This window comes from Hirundo rustica, chromosome 9 (genome assembly GCF_015227805.2).
Source record: "Hirundo rustica isolate bHirRus1 chromosome 9, bHirRus1.pri.v3, whole genome shotgun sequence".
NCBI lineage: Eukaryota > Metazoa > Chordata > Aves > Passeriformes > Hirundinidae > Hirundo > Hirundo rustica.
Window position 1 is genome coordinate 31,121,542 of NC_053458.1, and position 16,014 is coordinate 31,137,555.

Sequence of the window (16,014 nt, forward strand, 5' to 3'; positions counted from 1 at the left end):
TAATTTTTACAACATCAAACATTAACATACTGAAATCAGCAACTAATAGGAAAAGGTGGTTTGCTCTCTTCAAGAAAGATATTTAAGATTTCTAAAGCTCCAGCTCTGGACTGCTGCAGCCTCCTGAGTGCCAGTTATGCAACCTTTATTTGAAAGCAGAGGCTGGTTAGGAAGCAGTGGATTTGAAAGGAAAGAGGAATACCAAGAGCAAGATGATTGCCTCAAACACAGTTATCCCTCACAGCAATCCCAGCTCTTGCAGTGGACGCAGACACAACCTTTTGCTTCAGGTAAGCAGTGCCCCGTGCTAACAGCGAAAATCATACACATGGAATTCTACAAAGACAGCCAACCCTACAGGGAACTTCTGAAATGACCCAGTTTTACCCAGGGGTGTAGAAAACCGTGGTTGAAAATGTCTCTAGTACAGCTGCTCTTTCAGAATTAGCATCATTTCTGCTACAGGAAAACTGAACACTGACTAACAAACCAAGGTTCAAATTCAACTGGGATACCTATTTATGTTTTATCTAGGAAGGAATATCAGGGATTTTCAAATGAGATCTGAGATGCCAAGTACTAGCAGCTCTTACCACATTCTGAGGGAAGAGCGAGGCAATGACACATCCCAATTCCATCCTACCTAAAAACCACTTATCTGCATCAATATTCATATATCCTGAGCTTATGACACTATCCAGTGTAATATCAACTCTTCCAGTAACCATCATTTAAACCTCTTCAGGCCATAATACTGATACACCCTTGGTTTTATCACTCTTTCAAATGATGGGCAACTCTGCTCCCCAGGTTTGCAGAGAAGGGATCGTAAATTCACACAGACAAAACAGAACACAGAAGGCACACGCAAATCTCATTCCTACTCCACCCTGCAGAATAAACGTGTCAATTGATGCGACTTTTAGGGTCATACATCACCTCAAGAGCCAGGAATTGTATTGTGAGTGTTATTTCAGTGTTCTCATACATGGTTATGTATGGAAAAGAAACTGCAGCAAAATTCTTAATGCAGCAGAGTATTTTATAACTTTATGCGGGCCCTGAAAATAAAACACTACTGGCGATATTTTCCACCGCGAGTATCATACATAAACATTAAAACATTGTCATGGGTTAGTACAGTTTGGTTTTTTTAGTTATAAAAGAATGTAGAATAATTCTCCAGGTCAGGACCTGGGAAATTGCTTTGGAAGAGACAGAGACCTATCAGAAGGGTAGTTGGAATATTGGCCATCTATTCTGACCACTGAAATTGTTAACTGCGACTTTGGGAAGTACCATATAAAACCCCTTGATTTCCTGTAGGTGGGTCCTTTTTCTTCTTCCTTTGGCCAGAGAGAGACAGGTAACATCGAGCTGGGCCTGCTGCTCCCCCCTTTTTGCGGGGGGAGCTGGCCTGAGGCCTGGCCAGATTCCATCGGCTCCTAGGTGAAGGGAGGGGAAGGAGAGGTTGCTGTTTTGCAACAGCTACTTTCTTCGGACTTCTCTGGAGCAAGGAGAGATCTCTGCTGAGCCCCTGGCACTATTTGGGCCAAAGCCACCCCAATTTACACTGAGGGGTGGGCTGAGAAGGCATTTATGATCCTGCCTGGGGTTTTTTTGTGATTCCAGACTGCCTGAGTGCTTCAATCTTTGATGTTTCTGTGAGTTCCTCCTCCCTCATCAGCTTGGCCTTGAACATGAGACAAAGACTCTGAGCAGATTTAACTCTTTCCTAGCAACCTGAAGCTTCCAGAGCTTAGCCCTTCTCCAAGAGAGTAAGGAAAGACAGAGTGAACATAAAGAACAACAGGATGAAGTCAGTAAAGCAAGAGTGAAAAGACTGTTGGGACAGAGGGTTGAAGCGTTAGTTGTTCTGTTCTTACTTGAGCCATAGAAATGAACTCTATTTTTAGGTCATTCCTTTAAATCATGGGAAAGATATGCATTTGGGGAGATGATTGTTTTAATTTGTGTGTAGATTTAAGCAAAGGTGTTTGTGATGAACTAAGTAATATCCTATAAGATGCTTGAACAGAGATAAAGATGAGAAGCCCCCTGTGCCAGTGAAGAAGTGAGAAGATATCTCTGTACCTTGAGACAATGAATCCTTTGCTTTGGAGTTATTCATCTTTAAAAGGTGACACCCCAGGATGCAAAAGTCTAAGACCCATGACCCATAAGCAGCTTGGGAAACTGCTCCTGGGAGGGTCACAAAGGCAGGTTTCTCCAGGCGGTTGTTTTTGTGACAGTTAAAAACCCACAAGAGAACTGTTCTAAGTCGTCAGTGGGATCCATGACTCTGAGAGACTCTTCCCCTAATGAATTGATGAAAGACTATTGTCAGATAGTGAAACTGACTGAAAATTACAAGTTTTGTCTCTTTATGTTGTTTTGTAAGAAAGTGAACGGTTTGTAAGGGGAGGGAAGAGTGTTTTTTGAAGTTTCATTCTGTTTTAGTTTTTTTTCCCCAACTTTCTTTTTTTCTATTCTTTCAGTATATGTTAATAAACTATTTGTTAATTTTAAGGTTGAGCCTGCTTTGTTTCTCTCCTAGTCTCTCTCCCACAAAAAGAGTAAGTACCAAGACCAAAATTTGGTGAACGTGAAACCACTACATTAATTGGTGTTTCTGCCCGGTTTGAAATTAAAACTATGACAAACATAGATAACATAAAAATAAAAATTACTAATTGATACTCCTCCTTTATTTCCTGAAGGGACCTGTCATTAAACTGATGAATTCCTTTGAAGATGAAGACTGAGCGTAAGATTTTCCCTTTTGTGCACACAAAATTGAAAGACTTTCTCCAGATGAGTGCTAAATGAAGCAAAACTTGGCAAATTAAATTCACCTTAGGGACACTTTATTCTTGAGTTTCTAAGAGTAATATTAAACATTTGCTGTGGAACTAGGTACCCTGGTACACTTACCATAAACTAAACCTTTTATCTGAAGTCTGAAATTAAATGAAGTTATTTAAAGAATTAAAATTGTATCAACGTCTACTCTTCAGAGACATTAATTTTTCACTGATTTCTAGTAGGTATTTTCAGTTCATATCTACTTTATTGTTCCACAGTGTTGCAGCACCATTAAAATAATTCAAAGTATTACTGTAACTGTCAGCACCAACAGATCAGCTTACACCAAAAGTGAAGCTTCCCATCCCTCCAAGCAGCATAAGCTGATTTGTTTCTACAAACCACCTTACATTATAAAAATATCAAGAATCTACTTGCCACGAAATGAACTTTTAAATGTCAGTTTAAGAGAAGAGTTAAGTAACAATCGTCCTGTCCTTACCCTTCATGAAAAGGTGGGGAAAAGTACAACCTAAGAAACTGCCTGTACATACTGAATTTAAAAGAAACAGGAAACTCAGAAAAAGGGATCAGTTCCTTCAGAACTATTTTGCCTAATACCTATGTGCCTCTTTCAAAAAGCAGGTATAAGCTCTTTCTCTTTTCAGTCAACTGGAAAAAAAAAATTCATGTTTTTATTATAATGATAATTGATTCTTATGTAATCGGATCTTTATAATTGCTTAGCATACTGCTATGCCATCCTTGATATCTGCTTCCTTTAAAAGTCAAGGAAGACCACTCCTAATGAGTAAGGAGATGAAATAAAATTGAAAAAAAAAACCTTATTCCTCACTACAGAGGCCTAAACTCCCCCATTTTCAATCAGGACAAACAGATGCAGCATTCTGAACACAAATATTTCCTACAAAAATACTCTAATGTTTCAGTCCATTAACCAGCCTGCTGTGGCAGCTGGTGAACAGTCATCTTTTTAATTACACACCCTTACTGATTAATTAGTCTCAGAACACTGAGCAGTGGAACCTTGCACGATGCCACTGGGACAAAAAAAAATTCCTCTTCCCATTCTTAGTGCTAACTTAACATCCTTTGGTATTGCTGCAAATAACAAATTTGATTCATTTTCTGCTCACACTGAAATAGCCTTCCTGTGTAAGGAATTCTCCCATTCCCAGTTAAACTGTTTCACACAAATTGTATTTGCTTCACACAAATAAAATAAATTAACAAACTAAACGGACAAAACTGCATCGAGGCACCAGTTTCCAAGTCAACTTCATTTAATCTTATTTGGATAGAAACAGTGACTCACCTGTGATCTCCACAGTTTTCCTTTCACTAATTATGCAAGCAAACTGGCAATAAAAATTAAAAAGCCAAGTAAATATTAACTGTGAAACAAAGAACCCTTTCTTGTTTGAACAGTTTGACTAAATTCAAAATTTAAAAAATAAATACATTTCTGCATTAGGTTTACATGAAAGTTGATCTTCAGTCTTCAGTCCTTGGAGATCAGTTCGAAGACAGATGCACCGCAAAACAGATAATTACAGTTAATTCAACACATGGAAGACTTTGCTTAAGCATATGTTGAAGCTTCAACAACAGGATTTACTATTTTCACCTATCCTATTTCTAACTTTTAATTTTGGATAAGACGCAATTCCAGAAACCTGCAACCTTAACTTTCGGGGTATTTTTTGTTGTTGTTGTGGTTTTTGGTGTTATTTGGGGGGGGGGGGGGGGTTGTTTGTGGGGGGTTTTTTTGTGTGTGTGTGGTTTTTTTGTTTGTTTGTTTTTGTTTTTTGGGGTTTTTTTTTGTGCTTTAAAAAAAGAGGATTTGTTTCACAGGAATCAGAAGTAACAGTGCTGGTCCAAACTGAAGAGACAAACTGCATGCATTAACTCTAAATTGCTTAATTTCATCCAACTGCAACTCCAATCCATTCACTCCACCTTCTGCAGGAATGGGAAAATACTCTCCTGTAAACGCTCACCATTGCATGAGAATTATACTGCTGGAGTAGTGATACCTCTGATTAGTGCCATTCTCTAATTATTAAATTACTGAAATCTGTTATTTTCACGATATGGCAATATTTAATCCCCAAATCAATGTCTCTCAGAGCTTGGAAGAATCCTTAGGATTTTCAGTTTATATGGAGTGACTTGCAATGTTACTGGTCCAGACACAAAACACCAAAAAACAGAGTCAGCAGAAAAAGCTGGTTTTTGGCCAAACCTTCTGAAGCCTGACCCTTTAATTAGCTATTATCTCTAACTGTTCTGGGCACACACTCATATTGCCAAAGGAAATTATGACAACAAACAAATAATCTTATTTTTGGTTCTCTTACAAGTCATTTGGAAGGACAGCTATTCAGTCTTTAAGACCTTCGCCTCAATGTCACCATCCAGTTCAAAACCAGGCATTCTCATTCCTCCACAAGCTTTCACTGTTGTGAATAATGTACTACTACCAATCTACTTTTTCCAATATTACTTTAAAAAATAACAATGATAAATTTAAAACAAGTTTTGTTTCCTTAAACCACAGCAACAGCTGTATTTAAAATAAGTCTATATAAGCTGTTAGATGAACATAGAGTGAATTTCTTGAGGGAATTCCTATTGTAAACTGGAAATCTTTTACGAATAAATCATACAGTTCAGGATCAGAAATGCTACCTTAAATCAGTCCACCTCAAAGTTTTCAAACTACTGAGCGTGAGTGACAGCCTCCTGTTTCTGTTCTCATTTTACTCACACAACTACATGCAGCCCTGACAGGAAAGAAGTCTCACCCTATGAATTCAGCATTGAGAATTCACACAAGAATGAAACCGTCCAAAACAGAGAAGCAAAATTCTGATAATAGGCAGTGTAAGATACAACAAATAAAACATCTGTCCCCATGCAGATGCAACAAGTATTTTAGGCTAAGTTGCTGCATCATTACCATCAAGTGACAGCAAATTTCTACTCATTTACACATTGCCAGTGCCTGAAACCTGTTCTGACAAGGACACCGTGGGACAAGGGGAGCACGACCCCTGCAGGAGACAATTACCAGTCAGTCCAGCTATAAACAGGCTTCACTGTGGCCTGGCACCCACCAGTTTATCAGAGCTCTGAATACACCTCAGTGTGGAAAAATTCATTCGAGTCTCTGCTGAGGAAGCAGTGCAAATGAAATAATGCCAAGCAGGCAGGAGAAAACGCTGTCAGTGAATTGACCTCAGCTTGTGCATATTTTTCTACCTATATTCTTTTAACAAACAGATCAGACATGCTTCTTCAAAAGCTCTTTAAGTGCGAATATTAACCCTCCATTATCATAAGCAGATTTTTCTCACTGATTTTACTTTCCTTACAATAATTAGATAAATAAAGAAATACACATTTATCCCTAGTGATGTCTATGTGACTTCCCCCTTGCTGTCAGGTGCCAGGTGCAGCGCTGTGAAGAGCCCATGGCACAAACACCAGCAAGGGAAGTCAGGCAGATTTTGATTGTCATACAGAACACATTTACATATATGTCAGAAACGAAGCAGCTGCCAAATCACAACTCCTACTCTCTAAAATTGTATGCAAGGCCTGCTATTGTGCTCCAGTCAAAATTCCTGAGCAACTCACGGTAATCATCAAGCTGGAACTCAGCAGACCTAAGAGAGTGCAAGGCAGTGCTTGTCAGGACTTGTGAGATCACAAGTATTTTTTTCTCCCTTCTCTCCTGGAACTCCAAACTCACTCAGAGATGGGAAACGAATGCCCTGATCTAGGGAAAAGGGAACACAGTTCACCAGATCATTCTTGATAGACTGCTGATCTCCAGCGCACAGGACTAGAGGACATGGAAGCCTTTTGGAGAAAATAGATGCAGCATTGACTTTTCTAAATGAGACATTTTGCTTTCAGTGCTGAATTGAGACTTGAAAACAAGCCCCAAATTACCCTCTCCTACAGAACACACTGAACCAAGCACTCCTGAGAAACACTGCAGCAGGTTCCAGAGCTACGCACACGCATGGATACATACAGTATAAACGCACAGCCAGATTTCTTAGGTGATGGGACTTAAAGCTGGCCAATCTAACACAGCACTGCTGCACAAGATTGGAAAAGAGCAACAAATGTGTCTATATCATGGTCTCGAAACTAAATTTAAATGCTGAGAGTCTGTTGTCATTCAGAGGATCACAAGGCACACATTTTCGGCCTGCCAACAGCACAGCTCTCACTAGTGAGCACAGTTTCACCAGAAGTTAACCAGTAACACTGTAGTAAAGTCAGAGATTTCACCAGATTTTGTTCTGTCCCTAGAAGAGGCAACCATAATCACGTTTTCGGTACTAATAACTCCAGGTATCAAGTTCATCTTTCAAGCTGTGACAGTATCATGGCAGAGGTTTTTCCAGTGGTCTTTTTCTCAGTGAGGTGCTGCATTTGCCAGTTTAACCCAGAGCTACAGGTCAGGCTGGATGAGCAGGGAAGGGCTGGAGTTCTGGGAGAGCAAGCTCAGAGGAAGGATCTGCTACCATGGGCAGCAGCATTGGAGAGCTGCTTCAGAGAGAGAGAGAGGTTCAGGGGGCTTCTGGGGCATCAGTAGGCAACGGTTCAAGTTCACAGATGTTTGTACCACCTCCTACTTCTGGTATTGAGCCCACTTTGTTCCCAAGACTGCAAGTGCAGAGCATCAGCAGCTCTCCCCACCTAGGAATGGCTCAGGAACACATATGTTCAAGGAATATACTGCTGAAGGCACCCACAAACATGTCCAGCTTCCAGAAGAGAAACATCAAGCAGAATGACCAAAACACAAGGAGACAATGAATTTGTGCAAACATATACATAAACTGAAAGAATCAAGATGAAAATGATGGGTGTGATGAGAAGACTAAATAATCAGGGAAAAAATAAAGTTTGTGTTATTTGTATATTAGGATGGTAGCATACAAATAATGCAGAGAAGAAATCAGTTCTGCTTTCTCATACAGGAGAAGCAAGTGAACAGTCATTAATACCTGAATAACACTGAAACTTAACATCATTAGGTTATTATTGACACACATAAGGTAACACTACAACCAATATTTTAGTATTATATACTGCTAAAATATGTATTCTACTACTCCCTCTGCTTAATTCACATCACTGACACACCAAAATGAAATTGAAAAGTTCTGTTCACAGACATAAATATCAGATAATAATTCATTTTTAAAAAAATCATCTGACTTGTTTTTCTGGAGCATCCCATATCAACTCTTCCCAAAGACGGACTCCAGCTCTGGTATGGCACAGGTTCTTTCCTGTTTATTTCTTTCACGAGTCTTTTATTGCCAAAGGATGTGATCACCAGCAGTTTAGACAGACTACAGAAGAAGTTCTGTCATTTCAGAAGGAAAATTATTTACTTTAGAAAAAAACCTCTATTTGCATAAATGCTTCAGCAGAGGATCTACATTTTTCATCAATAACACTAATATTTCATTACATTAAATACTATATGAAATATAAACTTCCAAAATACATATCACTGCAATATTTCTGTAGTAAAAAGGCCAAGTGTAATAGGGTATATTTAAGGCATAAGGCCCCAACATCAAGATAAACCTTGCATTTTAGAAGTTTTCCACTCCCTCCTCCTTTCCCACTTTTGGAAAGCAGGAGCAAATAATGGAGGTGGCTTTGATGCAACATACAGCTGACAGATGTCCTGTGAATGGTTTCTAAGGAAAATATAACACAGCTACAACATCAAAATGAAAAATTTACGCTACCAAAACATTATTCCTTCTTGGTAAAGAAAAAAGAAGCCACCAGGACAGCTCTCACTCTGGGGATGCTTCTAAACTTCACAAGCATAATTAATCATGTCAAATTAAGAGGACAAGTAGCAAAACAATATGACAACATTACAAAAGGAAAGTCTGAGTTACACCATCTACCCCAGAATTTCTATGTGGACAGATAATTCATAGCCCAGGTAACAAATCCCTACCCCTCCCAACCTTCACAACCACCCCCCCACTGCAATCCCCACATTACACTGCTCCATGACACACCACACCAGGCCATGTCTTCTGGCCACCAAGTCCCCTGCAAGCAGCCCTTGCACACTTCCAGTCATTGCAGCGCAGCCGCAGCTTTTCCGCCCACTCTGGCCCAGGGCCCCACCACCCTCCCAGGGAACAAGTCCATCCCCACATGCCAGCTCACCTTGCCTCCAAGCAGCGTCCAGCCATTGCCTGTGCCCTGCCACTGCAGGCCCTTGCCCAGAGGCTCTCCCAGCCAGCACTGCCTGCTCTTCCCAGCTCTGGCCCGCAAGCTGCAAGTTCATTTGTTCCATGGGCCAGTGGCCCAACCCCAAGCCAGGGCCGGACCTTTCCCCAGAGCTCTGCAGCCACTGCAATGCTCACAGCTCCAGGAACCTTTGGACCCCGCTCGCGGGGATGCCCAGGCTGCCACTCTTGGCCTGTCTGTGCAGGGCAGGGGCCTGCACTCCATCATCCTGCTGCCTCCCTCCCAGCTCAGCCTTGGTGTCTCCTCCAGGTGCTGCCAGAGCTCTCGGGTCTGGGCCAGGAGTGGCTCAGCCCCAGCGCTCCCCTCTCTGGGACATCACCGTGCTGGCAGCTCCAAGTTCCCCTCTCTGTGACACCACAGCTGGGGGCAGCTCCAACATTCCATGCCTTGGAGATGCTCCAAGGGAAGCATCCAGAGCCACACCCAGTCATCAAACTGACCCGCCACTGAGCACCCCGGCCTGGGCTGATGTGCAAACCTCTGCACACAGCTCCAGGAAGCTCCTCTGGCCCACCTCCACAGTGCCACAGGCAAGTGGCACATAGACTTACAGAGCTCTGCCCAGAGCCCAGAGGGAAAGTGCAGAAAAGAGCAAACACAAACCAAAGAACCCAACAACAAAAAACACCAAGAAAAAGACCACTCTGCCCCCAGCAGAGCTGATCCCTCCTTCAGGACTTTCAGCTGCACTAACACACAGCACCTGAGACTGCAAGCAATGACTGTTCCACAGGCACATCTGCTGCACAAGCAGCTTGAGGACAGCCTACTGGAAGGACTCTTCTCATCCGAGTGGAGAAAGGCCCCCTGGCTTGCCTTCTTCCAGCTGCCCTTACACTCCCAAACTCACTGCCACTCCACCTCAGCCCTGCTACACAATTGCTACAAGCACCAGCACCCGCCCAAAACTGCCTCTTGCTTGCCCACCCCCTACTCCAGCAGCCCAAAACACCCCATCCCCTCAGCACTTGCTCTGAGCAGCACAGAAAATGAGCTCCATCCATTCCTGCCATTAAAAGCATATTTGAGACTGCTGCTCTTCTCAGAGCTGTAAGAGCCCCGCAGCTCCAGAACCCCAAACGCCAAGATCACCCCTGACACTGCACAAAGCTTGTGCTACACAACAGAGAACTCCTCCCTCCTGCCATCACAGATCTAAGAAGATCAAACTGCTCCACAGACTTCTTAGAATGCTCACTGACTGCGCTGATAGACACACAATGAAAATGGATTCCCAAGGGAAGACTGGTTTCCTGCTAGGTTAAAATGCATCTAACATTCTTTTTTAAAATAAACAACAGAAAGAAGAAATACTCAATTTTGTGCCATTTTCTTTGGGTTTGAGGTATTTTTTAAGAATTGAAACACTTAAAATTCAAACATACACCAAACAAACTTTTGAAAAAACAAAGTGATGGATGTGAGCTTATAAAAGACCCACAAGCAAACACCTGAACAAGCTGATGTTCTTATTATCATCACAGCAAGAGAACAGAAAGCAGAATGTCAGGCATTACTACAGATATAGGTCATCAATTTCTATTGCTAATGCCATGCAACAGGTACCCATGGCAGGAGAAAAAGTCACATAACCACAATTTCAGTTGCTTAAAACAAGTCAAACTGTTTCATTCTTCTGCTGCCCTGCCACTGACTAAAACTGCTGCCCAGCAGAATTCATCTCAACCAAAGGAAAGAAAAGTGAACAAAAGAAGGAAAGAACAAATAATAAGCCTCTTACCATTGTGATGAGCAATCTGTACTTATCCAGCATTTCCTGGTTGTCATGGCATCCTGCCAGCAACTGCCAGATCTCTGCCCTTAGTGCTTCTGGAACACCACTCTTCACCAGAGTGGACAATCCGTTTGGTCTCACAACAAGGTTATTGTGCCTGAAACAAATATGATCATTTGCCTGTTATACTCCAACTACAGTCAAAATAAAGATTAAAAACATTAAAAAACTTTAAAAGCAGAGTCAGCAGTTGGAAACACAAACTTTTCTTCCACTGGTTACAGTAGTTAATATTTGTTGATGGAAAGCAAATATTCGATGGAAAGCAAAAACTCTGCAAGGATTTTCAGTAAGAACCAGAGGCAAAATCTAGTGATATCCAAATTCTCTAGGTATGGAGACATTCATGGAAATTAACAATAATCAGTTGCAGAAATTGAACTGAACTAGCTAATGAAGAACAACTTGAATTGAAAGAGAAAAATATGCCATCTGTGCGGACAATTCAATTTAAATATTTGTTCAGCATATATGCTGTAGCTTAGGTTAAGAAAAATAAAGATAACTTAAGCTGTACAGAAAAATAAATTCTGGAAAACAAATAAAAGACAATTTTAAGAGTACTGTTATGGAGACTGAAGTCCTATGACAACTTGGCTTGATGCCAAGAGTATGTTCCAAGTCCCACAAAACAGGAACACCTGCACACAGGTTTGTACAATCCTGCTATTTCAGATAAATCTCTCTGTTGGTCTGAGCTGGTGCTTTACTATCTGGTTGTACACACACGCAACAAGAAATGTAGGGATACAAAAATCACTGCACACGCACAATATTGTAGAGCTTTCAGCCACAGATGTTGAAAAGCTCTTTTGGAAATAACAGTAATTGCTGGATGAAAACACTCTTAGACTCATGGAAATTTTCAGAGCAATGCAGCAGAAGACAGCCCAAACTGACTTTTGGCTCCTTCTGCTGTAGGAAGTGCTGTGCTCTCCAAGTGCCTTGACCACTGTTGTGTTCCCCAGCTCTCCTGGTAGCAGAGAAGTGAGAGCGACTGTTTAGTCAAATGTCAGCAAGCTGTGATTAACTAAATAACCTGCAATTTGACCCTGGATTTGCAGTGAATGTTTAGAGCACTCATTCTAACGAAACAGGTCATCAGGACATGAACAGATTACCATTGCTGTTTAAATTTAAAAGACACTCTAACCTATTTTTTTGCCTATGCTTTGGGGATGATATCCTCATTTTTCCAAATGACCTGAGAATTGAAAAGACCGTGATTATATAATCCCATTATTCTTTTAAAAAATAATTGCTATTTTCATTTTTAAATGTGCATTGCAGTACAAGTAATTTCATCTTTACGACTCAGATACCCAAATAAAAACCAGTTTATCTTTTTCAGTCAATTTTGCACTCAGTCACATTACCCTAGTGGTCTTGCGATGGGAAAGAGCTAGAAGGAAAACCAATATTCACAGAAACATTAAAATCACTGAACACTTGACTTTAAAAACTTGCATGGGTTCAGAGGAGGCCACAGAGATGTTCCAAGGGCTGGAACCTATCTGCTATGGACACAGGTTGGGATAGCTGGGGGTGTTCAGCCTGGAGAAGGGCTCCAGGGAGACCTTATTATGGCCTTTCAGTACCTTAAAGGAGCTTATAAAAAGGAGAGAGAGTGTTGTCGAGACGGCCACAGTACTCAAGAGCGCTCCTTTAAAAACTTCAGGGGGCCTCAGGCATCAGTACCTCATTATCTAAAGTCTTTCATGCCCTTTCTACATTGCAGTCCCATGAGCAACCCCACACAGCTCTGGCCATTTCTCTCTTTCCTCTGCATCTGCAGCTCACCGCTTCCCGTCTCTCACACAGCCACCTCATGCTCTGCGTCACTTGGACCGTGTCTCACCCGTCCTGCCCCTCACACAGCCTCCTGTCCCTTTCCTCCTGGCGCCACGGCCTCCTGCCCCCTTCCTCCTCTCACCACGGCCTCCTGTCCCTTCCTCCTCTCACCACGGCCTCCTGTCCCCTTCCTCCTCTCACCACGGCCTCCTGTCCCCTTCCTCCTCGCACCACGGCCTCCTGTCCCCTTCCTCCTCGCACCACGGCCTCCTGTCCCCTTCCTCCTCGCACCACGGCCTCCTGTCCCCTTCCTCCTCGCACCACGGCCTCCTGCCCCCTTCCTCCTCTCACCACGGCCTCCTGTCCCCTTCCTCCTCGCACCACAGCCTCCTGTCCCCTTCCTCCTTGCACCACGGCCTCCTGTCCCCTTCCTCCTCGCACCACGGCCTCCTGTCCCCTTCCTCCTGGCGCCACGGCCTCCTGTCCCCTTCCTCCTCTCACCACAGCCTCCTGTCCCCTTCCTCCTCGCACCACGGCCTCCTGTCCCCTTCCTCCTCGCACCACGGCCTCCTGTCCCCTTCCTCCTTGCACCACGGCCTCCTGTCCCCTTCCTCCTCTCACCACGGCCTCCTGTCCCCTTCCTCCTCGCACCACGGCCTCCTGTCCCACAAACCCCAACTGACCACTCCACCTCTCACTCACTCTTTTATCGGCACAGCTGTGAGGGCAAGGCTGCTCCCACTCGTGGGTGATTAACTCAGCTGCAACACATCACGGGCAGGAGTGCCCCCAGCACCATCTCCCTCTGCTCCCCCACAGGAGAGAACTTTTATAGGGGCCAATAGTGACAGGACAAGGGGGAATGGTTTTAAACTGACAGGGAGGCCAGGTTACATGGATACTGGGGAGAAATTCTTCCCTGGGAGGGTGGGCAGGCCCTGGCACAGGGTGCCCAGAGAAGCTGTGGCTGCCCCTGGATCCCTGGCAGTGTTCAAGGCCAGGCTGGATGGGGCTTGGAGGAACCTGGGACAGTGGAAGGTGTCCCTGCCCATGGCAGGGGTTTGGAATGAGATGAGCCTTAAGGTCCTTCCCAACTCAGACTTTTCAATGATTCTATGACCAGATACTCTAAGCAGTTACAGAATTATGACATGCATGTTGAGGAATAAATATACAGTAAATACATCAGAAAGTTAAAGCTCTAGCGGTGGATTAGTTTGGTTATTACATGGATCTGGTCACATGTGTTATATGAGAAACAAAGAAGGGCTCCCCTGAGGACTGGGGAAGCTGATCCAATGAGCAGCCAAAAAAGACATTCCCATGGAAACGTAACAGGGAAATTTTCTTCAGCAACACCAAGGAAACAATACAAATAAGGCAGTAACTAACACATGTGCTGTAACACCATCCTGAACATAATCCCAACTGAGAATTAAACAGCCAGACTTCAGTGGCTCTGTCCTAGATTTGGATTTTATGGCAGAGGTAATACTTTAGCAGTATGGGTCCACGCTGGATAGCATTACTAACTTTCACAGCCAACTTTCCAAGTACTGGATGGTTCTTCAGGAAACAGCTTGCACATCCATAATCTTTGCTCAGAACAACAGAAGTGAGCACAAAATAAAAGCTTGTCTTACTCTAACCTTATCCTCTATCATGTGGGGGGGTCACCATTATGGATGCTGACATCTTTAATTTGTTACAAAATGTTGCAATTCTCCTGCACAAACTCCCAAATCCAATTTTAAAATACAAGAGCGAGCACATAGAGCAGCAATGCACAGAATATGCTCCAACTTGACAAACATATATTTCTGATCAAAGACTGTTATTGATCATTGCTGCTAGTTTGTTTGGGTTTTTTTTAAGAAATAGTTGACCGGTCAGCTAAAGCAGCTTAGCTGGCAGGAACAACTTTAATGCTGAAGATGCAGTAAATAGTAAAATAGATATAAAATTACTTTTCAATTGTTTAGTCTTTTTGGTAAATTATCTTATTTTTATTTCTGTTTATACGCCTGAAGGAGAGTCCTGGAGCAGTGTTTCTGCTGAGTCCAATAGGTTACAGTGACATTTTAATGAAATGACAAAAAGCAATTAAAATGCAAGAATTTTTTTACTAAGAGATAAATAAGCACACCAGTTCCCAAAGTGGAAATGTTAATTTTTGTTTACTTACTTTTTTTACAAGTGCACAGATCTTCTACTAACATATGGCACAGTTTTCAACACACTAGATTTTATTTTGATTTCTTTTTCGTTTTCAAATCCTTACCATTTCTCACCTGTTACTCTAAGTTTTGTTCTTCAAATGTAACATAACACTATTCAAGAACTTGAGTAGGTTACAGATTTGATTTCTCTCCAGAGGTAATATTGCTTGAGACGTTCCTGAAGAAATGTTTGCTAATCTTCAAACAGACTGGCCACTCCCATTCCTCACCCCATTTTAAACTAATTTTAAGCTGCTTTAACTACTAAATTTGATTTATGTGTAAATTAACCACAATAGTTTATTCCAAAAGTCTTAAATGTTTTGTTGATCAGTATACCTGAGTAATCTGAAGGAACAGTAGGATACATAAAACTTAAGACCATGAGCTGTGGGTGTCTTTTTACTTCAGCGTGCTCATCTACCAAGTCCAGGCATTTGTCAAGGACATAGGTTAAAAACAGAAGAATCAACTGACAAATGAATTTAAAAAAAACAAACTTCAATTGAAAAGTATCATCTTCCAGTCTTGGATTAAGGTCAGAAACTTGGGTAACGGAATAGTTAAAAACAGCCAGAAGGAGAGGGTTTCAGGGGGAAGGTTCAGTCAGGCTCAGCAGAACGCTGCGATGCCTCATCCAGAAACCTTTGTGTGCGATCAGGTCAGCAAATAAGAAGCTGTTCCTCCAAAGCTACAGAGTAGCCAAGTAAAGGGAGGAACTGCCCAAATAAATCCTTAACACGTTGTTCATCTCTCTTTCAGGAATTAGGAAAAGGAAACAGACAATTTCAGATTAAGGGCCTCTGATTATTTCTGTCTCCAGCAGCAGGAGCCATTACTTACACAGGGAAAACCAAGTAAGTGGTTCTGGCACTTGCTCAGGTCTCTCCAAGGCAGCAAACAGACAGACTTTCTCCTCTCTTACACAGTATGCACTGCTACTGAAGCACTTAATTAAACAACAGAAATAACACTGTGGAGAACATAGCCTGGGCTTACAAATACTCCTTGTTTTATTCACCAACAGAAAGTGTTTCAGTGAGGATTCAGTCTTTCTAGATTCCTTTTCAA

At 42.3% G+C, this 16,014-nt stretch overlaps 1 protein-coding gene across 5 annotated transcripts in view; it reads right to left on the reverse strand.

Annotated features, from left to right (window-relative positions):
* Positions 1 to 16,014, reverse strand: part of RABGAP1L (RAB GTPase activating protein 1 like) — a 214,774-nt gene that overhangs the window by 166,709 nt on the left and 32,051 nt on the right. For 2 of the 5 annotated variants that reach the window (XM_040073100.2, XM_040073102.2), the window contains exon 12: positions 10,880 to 11,030. In XM_040073100.2, the coding sequence (XP_039929034.1) occupies positions 10,880 to 11,030 (151 nt within the window). Of the gene's footprint in view, positions 1 to 10,879; positions 11,031 to 12,531; positions 12,839 to 12,925; positions 12,965 to 16,014 lie in introns of those variants that run through there. The other 3 variants (XM_058421779.1, XM_058421780.1, XM_040073103.2) reach the window with 3 other exon arrangements.